This window comes from Athene cunicularia, assembly GCF_003259725.1.
Source record: "Athene cunicularia isolate RWA chromosome 8 unlocalized genomic scaffold, athCun1 chr8_part1, whole genome shotgun sequence".
NCBI lineage: Eukaryota > Metazoa > Chordata > Aves > Strigiformes > Strigidae > Athene > Athene cunicularia.
The window spans coordinates 29,940,086-29,956,152 of record NW_020799109.1 but is presented as its reverse complement, the minus strand read 5'-3'; the positions used below and the strand labels follow the sequence as shown (position 1 = coordinate 29,956,152).

General features: G+C 42.7%; 1 protein-coding gene across 1 annotated transcript in view; it reads right to left on the bottom strand.

Annotated features, from left to right (window-relative positions):
* The window catches only part of ACBD6 (acyl-CoA binding domain containing 6), an 80,335-nt gene that overhangs the window by 49,093 nt on the left and 15,175 nt on the right, over window positions 1-16,067 (bottom strand). Inside the window, exons 3-4 of the mRNA XM_026853443.1 lie at window positions 12,319-12,401; window positions 1,403-1,508 (exon numbers count right to left, since the gene is read on the bottom strand). Of these exons, the coding sequence (XP_026709244.1) occupies window positions 1,403-1,508; window positions 12,319-12,401 (189 nt within the window). The remainder of the gene's footprint in view (window positions 1-1,402; window positions 1,509-12,318; window positions 12,402-16,067) is intronic.

The following is a 16,067-nucleotide window of genomic DNA, read 5'->3' as shown; positions in this document are numbered from 1 at the left end:
ATTCCCAAAGAGGATGTCACCTGGCAGTTTTCAGATCTGGCTGTAAACATTTATGTTGTTAGAGCACAAAAATATTTCAGTCATCTTTCATCAAATATTTTGATTTTTAAAAAACAAAATTTCTTTGGCTGAAAATAAGCACATTTGTTGTTTGAGCACAAAGGAAGGCAAGAGCTTCTGAACCCTGCTAACTATAAAAGAGCATCTTGCCAGTGGAAATGAAGCAATGCTAACACGATGTTATTATACACTTATTGTAAGCGTGCGATCCCAAAAATGAGCTTTTGTTAATGAAAGGACTCCAGCTGTGTTCTGTGGAACTGCCCTGGACATTTACTTCTATAACCTGTGATCAGCATAAGGAGGGAGGCAGCTCAGTAATGGCGCTGTTGCAGCGACTGTGTGGCATGTGACAGTTTCAGTTCATTGAATTTATGATGTGAAATTCCAACCCTGATCGTGAACACCCTCACTCCTTTCCTCTGAAAATTAATTCACATGAATTTCTGATTAATAATAAAAGGCCCTGCCATCAGCATTCAGAGCCCCAGCCGGGGCTGTCATGGCTCAGAGGGCAGAAATCTGCTTAGAGCTACAGGAGAACCCAACTGAATTTGTGGCGTCTCAGTCTATGAATGTGTAAGCACTTCATCTGTTCACCAAAACACAATGTGCTGGAAAGCAGCGGGCAAAAGTAGCTGTACATACGATGGACCACGACCAGGGCTAGGTGGCAGTATGCAAGCATCAAAACCAAGGCAATAAAGCTGGTTCTGCTACATTTCCTGTACAGGAATCTGTCCACACTGTGTTTACTTTTACCAAGAAAAGGATCAAGCCAATTCACAATTTTAGACACATCTTTTTCTTGAGGTTTCTGGCAATGCCTGTATTATCTCTCTAGGTAGAAATGGCGTTTTAAGTTTGATGAGCAGAAAAAGACTGGACGATGTCACTGGTTTCGTGAAGCTGGAAAGCCAGTGTCACTCATTTGCCCTCCACCTGGGAATGATGAAAAGTTGACAGCATGGTAGAAAACCTATTTCACCCATAAACAGTTAATTGGTCAAAAAAGCCATTTTCCTTGCTTCCTACTTCTCTTTGACCACATTTCATGTACAAGATGGGGAAGGGAGGTATTCAGAAGAGCTTATCCTGCAAGAGGTTGTTGGTGTTGCTGAAAATAATATAGAAAGTAAGTTTCCGATAGGCTGCAGCATCACAGTTACACACTACTAGAAACCTAGTGGAAAGCTACTTTCAAATAGATTATCCTCGTCTCAATGACCAATTGTAGTACCTGGTTACAACAATCCTAACCAGGGAATTTTGAAAAGGTGTGGCACTGAATAAAAACACAAACCAGTTAAATGATAGATGGTCTTTATATTTTTCTCCGTACCTCCTCATCTGTGACATTCACATCCACTTTTTTTGATCGAATGGCTTTGGATACATAGTCAATGTTGTTTTCTCTGCAGTAATCAAAAATGTTCTTGTCCTCTTCCCTATTCAGGAAACAAAAAACCACCGTGTTACTGCATAACACAAAGGTCACATGCACATCATATGCTCTAACTTTGCTACAGACATTTCAATACTATCACTGGACTGAAACAGACACCTAGTATTGCACATGCAGGATAATATGTTTTTTTTTTCCCCAAGTTAAGAGACAGAAGATCCTGCTTCCTAGAAAACAAAGGTTGATTTTAATAATATTATGCCAGGAAAGAGGTCAGCTTACTCCTGTGAACTGGCACAAGAAGTCTAGAAAGTTAGCCAGCAGAAAACACATTCAAGTCCTGGTATAAGTCAATGCAATCCCACAGAAGATAAAAGGCTAAAGCTGCTCTTCTACTTGCTATACAAACTTGTAATAGCCATGCTGGGTCAGACCAAAGATCCTTCTGATGCCATCCACCTCAGAGAGTGGCCACTAACAGTGGCTTGAAGAAAAAAACTAGAAGAAACAGGACACATGCAAAGCAATCTGTCCCTGGTTGGATCCTCCCAGCTTCAAAAACTCAGTGGCTTAAGGACTTCTGTAGCTAGAGGCTGCATTCAAATGAGCATATTTATCAATCTTTTCTGGGTTCTTTATCCATTCTATTCTGCTCTTTAACCCATTTGTACTCTTGGCCCCTCTAAAGGACAAGCTCTACAACTTCGTATTCTGTGTGTGAAGGGGTGAACAGTGGGCAAGTAATTTCTTTTGGTAGCTTTAAAACAGGTGCCTGCTTTTATTGGGTACTCTCTCCTAAGTAATCGTCCAGGGACTTGTGAAATCTTTGGTGTTTGCCTTGGAACCTGGCCACAGGGCTTGGTTTTTATTTTTTTATTTGCCAGACTGCAAGTGACCCAGTTGCACTCCTTTTTGCACTGACAGTGTTAAGACAAGGCTTGACCGTGATCTCAGCTCAGAGCAGCAAAGCTGGCATATGGAGAGGGACCAGCATGTGTCTCTGCCAGGATACCAGTGTGCTTAAACCTGCTTGCAGGCACAAAGATCATGTTACGATGTCACAAGTGCCTGAGTTATACTTACAGCTTCTTCCAGAGCTAAAAGCAAAACTCTGTCTTCAGACACAGTAGAACTTCTGTCCTTACTAGCCAACCAAACAGAACCTCTAAAGTTAAAGACCTTTCACAGATTCTTAAAACATTAAAGAGCTTTGTAAGAGTGACTGGAGCTACAATGCTTCACGGCAGTTAAAAAAACCCAAATGTTAGGAATCTTTAGCAAAGGTACAGAGAAGAACTAAGACATTTTTATCTTGCTGTATAAATCTGCAGTCACGTATCTAATGATGGGAAGTTACTGGCACCAGTAATGCTGAGAAAGTAGAACTCTCCTACCATCCATGCTGGTATGCCAGTGGAAAGTTACTCCTTCCAATTCAGCTAATTCTTCTATGGAAAGGGCACTATGCACTATGCCATACTAGCACAAGGCAACTTTACAATAATACCTTTAGATATAGATACATGGATACAACTGTGTTGCTAGTAAGGAGTAAAGTAAAGAGGTCATTGGTTTTCTAGAGGTAAACCAAAAGCCCACATACTACTCTCTCTTTATAGTTTCCAGATGAAAACTATGGCTCAAATGAACCTGTCAGTGTTGCTATGGGACTTGGCAGCTTCGCCAGAGTTAAACACAGAGTAGTTGCCTCTCATGACATCCCTAGTTTTCAATCACCTTAAATTAAGTTGGTCTGGATGTTCAGCAGAACTCAGACCTGACAGCTTCAAAGGAAATTCCTCATGAAAATGGGAGGTTGCTGGAGCGGGTCAGACCCAGTAGGAAGCTTGTTCTGCTGTGGGCCTTTCAGGCAGGAGAGAACAGTCTCTGCAACACAACTGGGCAGTCTGAGAACTGATCCCCCAGTGCTAAAAGGCAATAGTACTCCTTCTATTCATCTGCACTGCTCTTGAACCTCACAGGCTGAAGGATGTCAGAGCAAGGAAAAGTAAGATCTAAATGTTATTTGCATTTCTGAGCAATGGATTACAAAGAAAAAGTAATGATCTTTGACCTGTAGTCCCCCCAAAATGAAAGCACCATTGCCACCAAGACCATGTCCCCTGCTCCCATCAGGACAGGCAGATGTCCATGACACAACTTTGACTTTGTCTCTTATTGTTATGCATCTAGCTTACTAAGTTACACTAATTCTTCACACCTGAAGCATGTTTCCTTCCTCAGTGACAGTGAAAGGTGGGAAAAAGTGATGATATTCAGCTCCAGCAGTAGAGTGCTGCTTTCTCCAAAGTCACTTCCTCTGACCTGTCTCTCACCTTGCTCAGTTAGTAGGACCGTTCTCCGGCACATCACCCCTATTCCTTATATGCAAGCAGTCCTTTCAAACAACTGAGTTGCACCTTTCTAGTAAAGAGCTGGGTGCCACATAAAACTTCACAGTCCATATTTAGGCCTAGGGACATTACAGAAGTCTTCCAGTTTCTTAAGCAGTCTCTCATGAACTCATTTGTTGAAGGTCTTGTCTGCTCACTACACACAAGCTCCTGGGAAACATATCACTGCATGCTTTAGATGCAATTACTTTGAATTCTGGGGAAAAAAAGAATCTCATGGTGGGATTAGAAAAGGCAAAAGCTCATACTACTCAAGATGGAGCTTGACAGATTCATGATGGAGGTCATGAGACATGCCTGCCCCTACTAACAAGGCCTGATTTGATATGCTGGGAAGTCCCTCCAGCCCTACCTTGTTAGTTCAACCTCTCAAACACACCCTTGGCTGGAGAAATGAGCCTTTTGCATGAAGCTGCTTTTCAGACAACACTGTACAGTAACTTGGTTCCAGCAGCTTTTTCCCCATTGCACAGCCATATGCACTTAATTTATGACAGATTACTCTTTCTTCTATAGCACCAAAGCAAAGCACAGTCTCTTCTTGCTGGAGAAGTCCATAACCATCCTGGATGGTTACTCCTGGATGACTTACTGCGTCACACCCATTGAGCTCAGGCTGTGCCCTCCATCCCTGACAGTGATGCCACCTGGTTAGCTGGGCACTGGCATTTCCCCATGCGTCAGAGCTCGGATGGCTCAGCCCCACCAGACCTCACACAGAAGTACCAGAGGAACCAGGAGGTACCTGGCAATGATAAAGCAACCGACTGTGCTCCCCGGGAGCATGCTGCGGGGGCTGTACCTGTGGGGAAAGGGCACCTTAACACGGACGTACCAAAACAAGGCACTCTTCCTACCACAGCCTCCAGACAGGACTTCTACAGTCTCTTCCCCAAGGATATTATTATTGTCTGTAAGGGGGAAATGACCTGACACAGCCATTTGGATATGATTTAGCTTTTCTGGATAACCACCTCTGTAAATGCTCTATATATCCTCCTTCCAAAAAAACACTCTTCTTTCAGAAGTCTCCACAATGGAATTAATCCAGAATAGCAATTTCCCCACCTGAAGATAAGGTTTTGGGAAATTTTGTCTTTCTACTCTGCATTTCTTTCTCAAGTTTTAAACCATTCATCTGCTCCTGATGCCCCCTTTAAAGAAATTAGCATATATTACCTCCAACTTTTCTATAAATACTAACAAAGATAAATGAGCCCTTTCCTGAATAGATTCAAGGGAAGTCCATACAGTCATAACAAAAACATTTTACCTGCCAACAGAATAAGTCACCTGAAGTTGCACTCCAGACATTTAAAACAATTTGATCTAGTTGTGTGCTAAAACCAGGAACAGAAACTGATAGGAGAGCTCAGAGAAGCTAAAACCAGATTTTTGAAGGGACCAATACTAGGGAAAAGCTCCAATTGAATGGTGTGAATGGAATAAAGACAAGTTACTGTTATTTACTGAATTTGCATTCAAAACCACACAGGACAAATAAGAAACATAGCTTACAAACCTTGCAACTCAAGTTTCTCCCTCCCGCCCTTTATTTCATATGTGTTTATGTGTATGTGTACATACTCAGTAATCCCTCCACTGTAGTAGCTACAAGAAAACAAAAAGGCTGCAGCATTATTATCAGACTGGTTCCCATCAGGAATTTGCACTCCACATAAAACTGGTAAGAGTCAGCAACAAGGCCCAGAAACCGGTATAAACAGTCTAAAACCAGACAGAAGCACATCAGAAATACAAAAGTAAGCGACGCTGCAAAGACAATGCTCAGATAATGTTGGGGCTGGGGGAGAAGGAGGACGTCAACAGACATACACGACATGGGCTGGACACATCACCCATAGCATTTCTATGAGTATTTTCAGAAAAATATAAATTTAAGTAAAAATACGGCATTCAGGACATCTTCAGATGGGAAAGATCATGAAACTCAACCTAATGGGGATGTGCACAATTATTTAAAACCCATAGGTAAAAGGAAGACGCAGATACAATTTTGTTTCCACATCAGATTGTGTGATATACAAACACTGGCTCTTTTTGTTGAGCTAAAAAAGAGTCTTCAAGTCAGCAACCATGTCACTGTCGGTAAAGGCAGCGTATGTGTTTACATCTCTTTCCTGAGGATGGCCAGAAGGGTTTCTCTTCTCCCTTGCTGACACACGTTCAACCCCAAAGCTATTTTCTTCTGCTGTCCCCCAGAGATGCTAACTCTGATTTCATGTTGAGCTGAAGCATATCTGTTGCCCGCAGGTAACACATGGACAGTTTTTTCCATCCATGAATAAAAGGATGTGGAAGAACTTAAACCAAGCCATCTCTCCCCAGGCTTGGAAGACTTCACAAGCCTTCTTCATAAGCTCTCCAAAAGATGTGTTGAGCCAACAGTTTTTAAAAAGCTCATGGAAAAGATCTGGTGCCGGTTAAATAGGCTTCACTTCCTTCTTACCTGGAGTGCTGTAAGCCTCCTTGCTTTCTCAACAGCCTCCAAGACTGCCATAAAAAAGGGCACAGAAGAGACTTAAAATTCAGATATTCTACCCTCATGCAGAGAGCATCCTCCAAGTTTGCCCCATCCCCTTCCTCCCCCCTCGCAGGTTACCTCCAGCACAAAGCTCTGGGCAGAGGGCTGCGAACAGGTGCTACCTTGGGTGTCCTCTCCCCTTTTCCTGGGGCTGATCGGAGCCCCGTCCCCGCGGTGCCGCTAACAGGTGGCTTCGCCCTCCTGCTTGGCACGGCGCTGCCGAGCGAGCAGGAGCGTGGCGGAGTGGAGCGGGGCAGCCAGCGATCGGGGAGCCAGGAGATGCTTGCAACACTTACTGTTTATGTCGAGGCCCTCGGCCCCCAAGGGACCCATTTTCACATAATCTATAATTATCTCTTCGCTTTAATCGCCTCGTCACTTCTGAGGCTCTCCTGGGCACAGGAAGAGGAAAAGCTCATTAACTGAACCTTTTCTCCTCTCTCCAGCCACCCATAGCTTTTAATTGCTTGGTGTTGTTATTATCTATCAGTGCAACTGGGATCATTTTCATAAGAAAGGGTGGTGCGAGGGAGGGAGGCAGGAGCGGGTCCCTGAGGTATGCACCACAGACAAACCTTTGCTTTCTCAATTATTTATGCCAGCTGAGGTTTTACAAGCTGAATAAATCCATAACTCAAGTTTATTTTGAACTGGCAGGCCGTCCCGAGGGAAGTGTTGCCCACTTGCCGGCACACTCACGTGCCGTCCTCTGAGAGCAGCCGGGACATAGTGAGACATGTGTCATCCAATTCCCCACCCGTTGCTGCGTCGCTGCACACACTTGAGTAGATTAGCGGCAGCACCAGAGAGGAGGTGGCTGTGAAAACCCCAAACAGGAGCGGCCACTGAAGGATGCACTCTCCCAAAGGGAAGGCAGGCCTGAGCCAAGCTGCCCCTCTGAACAACAAAGCAAAGCCCCAAGGGTCACCGCTCCAGGGACAATAAAAGGGAGAGGAAAGCAATAAACTTGGCAATCATCTTGAAGTCAGGGATTTGCCTGTTAAACATCACCAGAAGAGCATCCACTTCTAAATAACACTGACCTGAAAAAAACCCAAACCCCAGCTGTCTGGACATGCAGGTGTTTTGTTTGAGATGCGCCATGGCTGAGCACACTGCAGGCTACTTGGGCTCCGCACAACTGGGAAGGCTCTTCCGCAGGGACTGCACAGCCCAGCGTTTATGCGAGTGACAGACATCTGTGGTGCAGCCACCCACATGCACACACAATACCAGCACGAGCCCGTAATTCCCAACACGGCAAGGTGCCGGCTCCCACATCTCTGCAGCTTTGCACTAATTTCCAGTGCTGGCATTCCCAAAAGTGGGGCTGGAGGGAGAAAACAAAACCTGTGCTCCAGAGCGCTGGGCTCATCTCAAAAGGCATCGCCGCTCTGAAGCGGCATCCTTGCAATGGATGCTGGAAGCAGCTCTTTAAAATTCTGCAGCCTTTGTGCCTGACCACACGCAGCGACCTCTGGTATTTTCTGCCAAAACAGTTCATTTGTCTCACACAACAACTAATCAATTCCTGAGGCCATCCATCATGGGGGCTCGCGCGAGCCGGCCTGGCAGCGGGGCCAGATGGCGGCTGTGTTAGTGGGATTAATACAATTCTGATAGATTACATGGCATCAGGTGGGCTCCCGAATTCGAGGGGTGCCCACTCCACACCCTGATCCTAAACAGAACCCCACTCGTGACTGGGGTTGCTCCTGAGCATTATGGGAAAAGGTGGAAGTTTCTACCAGAAAATACCTGCTTCAGCATCCCTCGGGATGGCAGAAGCGTAAAGGAAAGCTCAGGGAGGCTTCTGTGCTGACTGGCAGATGGCATTCCCATCCCAGCACATCCAGCCTGTGTGGAAGCAGCCCACAGCAGAGTGCAGGAGGGCTCCTCCAGTGGAAGTGGAAAGGACACAAATATTTGGCAACATTATTTCGCATCTTCCACCTGCCAAGTCAATGCTTTCGTTTGCTGGAAATGCTTATAAACTGCCTCCCCCTTGCCCCCACTTTAAAAAAAAAAAATTGAAAAACATCCTTAAAGTTGAATTTCCAATGCTATGGTATTTTTGGCATCTCCCTCAATTTGTGTCTTAGATTAGATTTATACTGGTGACACATCAGTCAACCTCATTTCACTGCTCATTTCCCAGGTTTGTGAAACTGTAATTATAGCTATTTGATTATGAAAGAGCTCAACTACTACTGCTTTTGTTCTGGTAATAAGACCAGAAAAGAGACATAAAGCTTTATGCAGCAGTAAAACAAACCCCACCACTATACCAAGCCTGAAATCACTGATAATTTCTAAATCCTTTCTTCCAGGGGAACCTCCAAGTCCCGTCACCAGCACGCATTATTTTTATGTAATGCCCGAAGTGAGATAAGTGATTTGCAGAGAAACACAGAGGCAGAGCACTATGCTAATAGACTCTGCAACTGCTCCTCATTAGTCACTGGGGGTACTTGAGCTCTTTATTACCAGGGTTTATTAATGACTCCTAATTGATGGCCAGTGCCCAGCACCCCAAAGTAAATAACTACTATGCCTCATTAGCTCAAGAGACCTTCTCCTGATTTGAGGATTGATCTATGAACACACAAATTGCACTGATTTAACCGAATCTCTTTCTAAATTGATTTAATTAGATTGGTATACCCTGTTTCTATGGATGTTCTTGAATTTATTTGGAATCAGTGCATTGTACTTCTGTGAGCCAGACTGACCATTTTTCTATCTTGTTCTCAAAGTAGAAACATTTGAGATAATTAGTGATAAGGTAAAATCAGCCTTGGCACCATTCCAGTTCCTCCTACTTCTGATCCACCTAACTTTAGGGTAGGGTATGGTAATTCCACTTTGTCCAGCATTTACAGATTTGCACTCTAAACCTCAAACATTTCATTCCACAAAAGGAATGTAAGCTTCATTTATGCCTAATTTTATACACTCAGTTTGCTTGGTAATTTACTGCTGATGGTAAGCTAGTGGTTTACACCATTTAAACCAACATCTCTCATCTTCCTATTACATAAGAGCAGCTTGAAGGAGGCTGATAGTTTTATAAACCATTCAAAAGCTTCTGGTAAGAGTAAAATAAGTACACCTGCTTAGGTGAACCTTCAAAACTCTGCACTTGCATTCTTGCCTATCTCCTGGTGCAAGGCAAGCTTGCGACGCTGATGGGCTCCAGATAAATTAAACAGCCTTTTCCCACCTTTGCATCACCGAAATCCTAAAGGGCATATGGTGGGCTGTGATTGGCAGAGTAATGCCTGCTGAGAAACTGCCTCCAGCAGTCTTTCAGAAACCAGGGCTGATGAGGACTTGAGTTTTGGTTTTCAGTACACAAAAGGTTTATTTGCTTATTCCATGCTTCCTTAATATGATCCTGTAGCTAGAAAATATTTACCCTATCAACAGCGCTGGGAGAGACTAAAGTGGTTTGACTTATACTCCAATTTTTTGCAAGCTTGTTGTAAAGCTTCAGTAGGCCCACCATAGACAACCGAGTCAATAAAATAATCTGTGTGCGTTAAAGTTCCTTTTCTCAGATCTTAGGTTTTGAGGTAGCATACACATACACGTTGAATTTGCAGCATGGGACTTACCTGTAACTATCAATGTGTTTATACTAGCTCAAGCTATTTAAAGTTTTCTTTCCCCTTAAACATTTTCATTTCCTTGCTCTACACAAAATGCCTTATTTTTTAAAGACTACATTCCATTGACAAATGCACTGAAGTATTACTGAATATTAATCTTATATTCTTGCAAGTAACCACTCACAGCTTCAAAAAAGTCACCCTTCTCAGGTGAGTGGTATTACTATCAAACCAATTCACTCCATGCTCTAGAGAAGCCTGGATGCCAAACTGAATGTCTAGAGCCATCCTTCTTTGGCTCATATGCTTGCAGATTTGGTACCAGTGCAGTTTTGCTGTTTAGGGCTGTGGTTTTACTATTATAATTATCACCATTAGAGATGTGCCTATACTTGCACATGTTTATTCCCTGTTCCAGTAAGAGAATGAACCATAGACAAAAGCCATAATACCTGGGCAACTGCACTGAGAAAGTTGAAGCTGCACAACCTGCATGTGGATGATACTGCTGACAATTGCTCACTTCCCATCTTGCAGTTGAAGACACTGATGACACCTGCGAGGCATGCTGGACTAATGGACCACGGGAGTTTCCATTCTGCCAGCAGAGTCAGGAGACTTCATTTAACTCACTTTCAGCAGAATCACCCTATTCCAGCTATGTCAGAGATTATCCACCTACAGTCTCATTTTGTAAGGATCACAGCTATGCTATACTGAACATACAGCACCTGTTCCTTATGGTATGTTTGGAAAAAATGTATTCAGATTCGGAGCTGCACTTATCTTCAAGTCTTGCACAAGTCATGGAAATAAAACAAAACTGTGGCAAGAAGATTTAGACTAGTCCAGCCAACTAAAGCACACTGTTTTCCTGTATATTGTGCTGTATTTCATACTCAGGAAGGGGCACAGGCAGTACTTGGGATAGCCAAGACTCTGAAAGCACTGCAGGACGAAGCATATCTCATACTTAAGCAGCCAACACTGGGCAGCACTGATTATGTTCCACTCCTAAAAGAAGAGCTTGAACAGGATTTAAAACCACAAGGTCAAACTACGAGGTCAAGGATGTTAGCTGAGACCTACATTGGCAGGTAAGAAAAAGGATCTTGTGGCTAGTAGAAGTGCTATTCCTCAGTGTGTTAAACCAAGGTCATACCTGAGCACCTCTGGTCAAGGTTCAGGGGCAAGTTAAAGATGCATTGGCTCTCCATGTGAGGTGGAGGTGGTTATTCCTGGCCAACTGCTCCATCTTGCTATAAAGTGGCTTGCAGCACCAAGGGAAGTACCCACACTACTGCCGAGCACAGAACTGCCACCCAATTTGCTTACACAGAATATCCATATCAATTTCTACCTGAGCTCCTTACAAAGGAGCCATCTGCTCAAGATTTATTTTTCATTTGTTTGTGACAAGGCAAAGAAATGCTGTGTTAGAGTTTTAACACTTTGGAAAAGTTCTCAGCAAGCTTGGGAGGCTGTGTGTAGAGAAATCAGTGTTTAATTTCCTGGGACTAAAATGATGCAAGACATTCAATAAAACAAATGGGATCATATACACATAAATGGGTGACTGCAACATGACAGCAAACACTGCTCAAAAATTTAGTCTTTCCTGACTGTTCATTTTAACTAAAAATACGATGCTGTATTCTGAAAGATCCTCTAGACAATCATTTAGGTACTGGAGTTAATATTATACCCATGATTAGTAGTCTGGAACAGTAAAAACCAACCAAACAAGAAAATTCAGCTGTCCTTATTCAGTAGCTAATGTCACTTACTACTTGCACCTTGGCAGTTTTTAAATAGCAGCCATTCTAGTTCAGTAAATGCATTTCTGCTATGCTAGCTGGAGAAGCTAGAAAAAAATTAATTTGATATAAGGTACAAACTCTCCCTGAAGGCAAACATTGTCCAACATTAAAACCTCCACTGAACAATCCTTAATGAATGTATTGGTAAAGAAATAACTATTTGAAAAAGGTAGCGACTGAATAGCTTTCTATTAAAAATATCCAATATTACCTTTTCTTAGCCATATAACTGAAAAATGGGAAGCCTTGCCCTTCCCCCACATCTCACGCTAGAGAAAGGTTACTACCTGGCAATGATACAGGCAGTTATTGATTTAAATGATTATGGACCTGAAAAGTTCTTTCCTGTCATTTATTATCCTGTTGTAGTTGCCACCACACTTGTGCAATATTAAAAAAAAAGCTTAACAAAATGACATTAGAAAAATACTGGTTTTAACTGAAGTCCAGTGCAGATAATCACCTGATTGTTTCTTCTTGATACAGTGAGCTGACAACTGGGCCTCCAAATGCAGTTTTGCTTTCCTTTCCCTTCTTCTCTGTCATCTGAAAGAAAAAGAAAGATTGGTCCAGCATCCTGGCTCCCATCCTGTTCCAGCCTGTGCCACCTCTCCACCATCTCCCACCCCTTCCTCTGATCCAGAGGTGGAATCAGCCCTCTGGAAGCCTCATCTTCACAGCAGATGGAACCCCACAACCCTACTCCATCCAGAAGAGCTACTCCACCATCTCAGCAAACCGGATCAATGCTCCTCTGAAGGTGGCCCCAAAGGGTCACCTGAAAGCTAGGCTTGGCAGCCTCGCTGTCCTACTCCCAATGAGCCAAAGCATTGCCTCCGCTGCACTCCCAGCCATGGCCCCTTAGGTCCCAAAAGCTGAGCCTTTGTGAGGTAGCATAATGTTACGTTACTAGATTGCAAAGCTTGCCTTTATAAATCTATTTAATATAGATTTTAAATTGAATTTTATAATGGGCAGCATTTCCAAATGATTTACTCACAGGAACTCTAAGATTCTGAATGATTCCCACCATAATAGAAATGAACAATTAGAATAATGATTGATCGATACAGAGCCTCAGGTCTACCTTTTCAAAAAAACATACTGCAGCTTGAGATCTTCAATTGACTGACTTTACATTGATGCCAGACTTTCAGAAAGGGCTAAGTGCCTGCTGTCTGAAAACCTGACCCTATTTTAGGGGGTGCAGGGCACCAGAAACCCTAACTCTTCTACGGCATCTAGTACCTCAGTTTTTGGATAAGAAGTCAAAACTTTTGCAATTTGCAGCAGTAATTCCGTATAAAACCAGCCCATTAATTGCAATGTGCTGTCGTCAGTGGACAGTCCTGTGGCTTTCTATGATGAGAGATTATCAAACCCAAGATGAATAAAATCAGAAGCAAAGGGAAAACCATCCCAAACTCTAGCAGTCTCTCATTAACTGCAGTACATTGCTGATTACACCAAAAAGTGTGCTGCCTCATCAGAATTCTACCTAGAAGGATGTTGATTTTTTTTGAAAAATAAAACATGAATATATTTTTCTTTCTTCCTGCTCCATAGGTTGCTTTTGTTTTAAATCAATTTATCGTTTCTCCATAATACATTCACATTCTTCCCAGTTTGAGCCAACCAGTTCCACTTTTCAGATGTCCTGTACCAGCCAAAGCCCTAATATTTGGTTTAGCAGGTATCACAGACATACTTCTTTATAAGAAAAAATGGAAAGGAAATTGTCTTTGAAAACTATTCTACGGCAAGTAGGCTTTCTCTAATTTAGAGCAAAAGGTGACATGAAGTTCTCCTTTCCTGAAGGGAAAGGGCTTCAGAGTCTTTACAGTGCAGTGCCCCTCTTAAAAAAATTATTTAGCTGAGAACCTTACTGTCCATCAATTATTTCCACACCACTTATAAAGAAAATTAATTTCAGATCATCTGCTAGTACATGCAAGAGTTATTTCTATAAAATGAAGCTAATACTCACAACTACTCACAATGTCTATCTTCTCTGATATTGAGGGACAGTGGTCATTCAACCAGTATCAGAAACTACAAAAAAATTTTCAATCTCTATTATTTCATCTCTTCCCATTGCAGTTTTTGGTTTGTTTCTGGTTTTTGTTTGTTTTTTTGTTTTTTTTTTTCACCAAGTCAGAAGCAACACTTGAGAAAATATATTTCATGTTTCCAGAGGCAGAAATTGTAAAAAAGGTTTCTTGGATTAAGTTCACCTTCTTTGCACAACCAATGCACTTCTACCAAAGATTAATCATGTTGATTGAGTACACATAAGGTCATCAGGAAACTTCGTGATAAAGGCTTTCCCAAAAATGCTCAGGCAAAAACTTCTCTGGCTTTTAATCCATATACAGGTTACTTTGTCCAAGCAGCTTTTATTTCATCTCTTTCACACAGAAATAGGTAACTCAATATTCAATTTATGAATGTTGAACCAAGCTCATTCCATCACAGTCCTTGATATGTAGAACAAGTTTATGAAAAATGTACAGGAAAAGTCTCAGTTATCCTCTCAGGACTTAATGTGTACCTCTACTCTGCAAAGCCATGGAAGACAGCATCATGGCTCCACTATTCACCACCACCGGACTTCCCAAGGGGAATCTGTCCAGGCTACAAGGAATGCTTCTTCCCAAAGAAGTTTTTATCTCTGCCTCAACACAGACACAAACTGGTTTCTTTCCAGCTGCCCTTAACAACTTGCCTATACCATGAGCTCATCTGTTCACTTCAAATATCTACACTAACCAGCCTGCCCAGGGACTCGCATGCAACACCTGAGCACGACATACCAAACTGGGTAATGAAGGAGGTGGGACAGAACCAGGTGCTCCTTCCAAACCATGTCACAGCTACTGTACTAACCAGAACCAGCATTTTTATTTGTTGCTCACACTGACTGAAGGGATTGGTAATGTGCAGATGCACTTTCCTTCTTAAATCTCTTGACATTACTACAGCAGAAAAGGGCCTTTAGGGTGGGAAAAATAAAGCAAATACTACATATACACAGATAATGACCGTGAGTTTAAAGTCACATTACCCTGCAAACCACAATGAAATTAAAAACTGACACTGCAAAATCTTCTCTCTCCATTAAAAAAAGCACCAATAATTAACTATGTGGCTCTCAATTAAGCCAGCTCAGTTTCTTTCCCTGCTGGTAGTGATGTCCAAAAGCACTGCAGATACACATGTAACTAATGATAGGCAAGATCCCAGGCTCCCATAATTTGCAACCTCAATCCGACAGACTTGACAGCAGTATTATCTGCAGTCAGGAACATGTAAGAGAGATGCTGCAGAAAAGGCGAAGTTATTGGGGGCTCTGTGAGCATGGGGGGGTTGCCCTCAAACTGCCCGTTAAAAACTGTGGGAATAAAGGGGAATTTATGGCAGCATGGGAAGAAACCTTGGAGGATTGCACTCAGGCAGTGGCACATAAAAGATTCGGGAAGAGGCGATAAAGATGTGTAAGAGATGCCTTAAGAGGCCCTGGAATTTCTCATGTTTTCCCCTAATTCTTGCTCATTGACTCTTTGTTGCTCGTGTACACTTAAGGCTGATATCAAAATCACTATTACTCTTGACAGTTAACTTTGGTAGGTGGATCTGGTTGACCAAAGCTAGTATAAATCAAGGGCAAATATACGCTTCAGTACACAACATATGTACTCATTAAGAGACATTTTCAACTCCCCTGACTCCCAACGCGCTCACGGACTGGTGCAGGGAACTCCACCAAGGCCAGACCTATCCTTCTCAAATGTCACCAGGAATGCCAGGAGAAAAACTGCACTCCTCCCGGAACAGACAGCAGAGCATCCTCACTCCTGCCTCAGTGCACTGTATTTGTCAATAAAAGACCAGCTTTATTCAAGGTACAATCGCATCTCGACTGGCTGTCACTGACAATGCTGCTCCAGATAGCCTCAAAGCCTGACAACTGCTTTCCAAATAAAATGGAAATACGGGGACTAATATTTGCTAACATCATTAATTCATTTTTTCCTCCACTCCCCCTTCCTCCTTTATCCACGATGTCAAGACGTATACCTTTAAATTGTTGTCAGCCATAAAACAGACGTCGTGTCCCAGTTCAGAGGTTAACATATAATGACAGACACATTAAAAAACCCTGTCCAATGCCTCACTGACAATTTCAGCTCCATCTTCTCTTCAACGAGACAG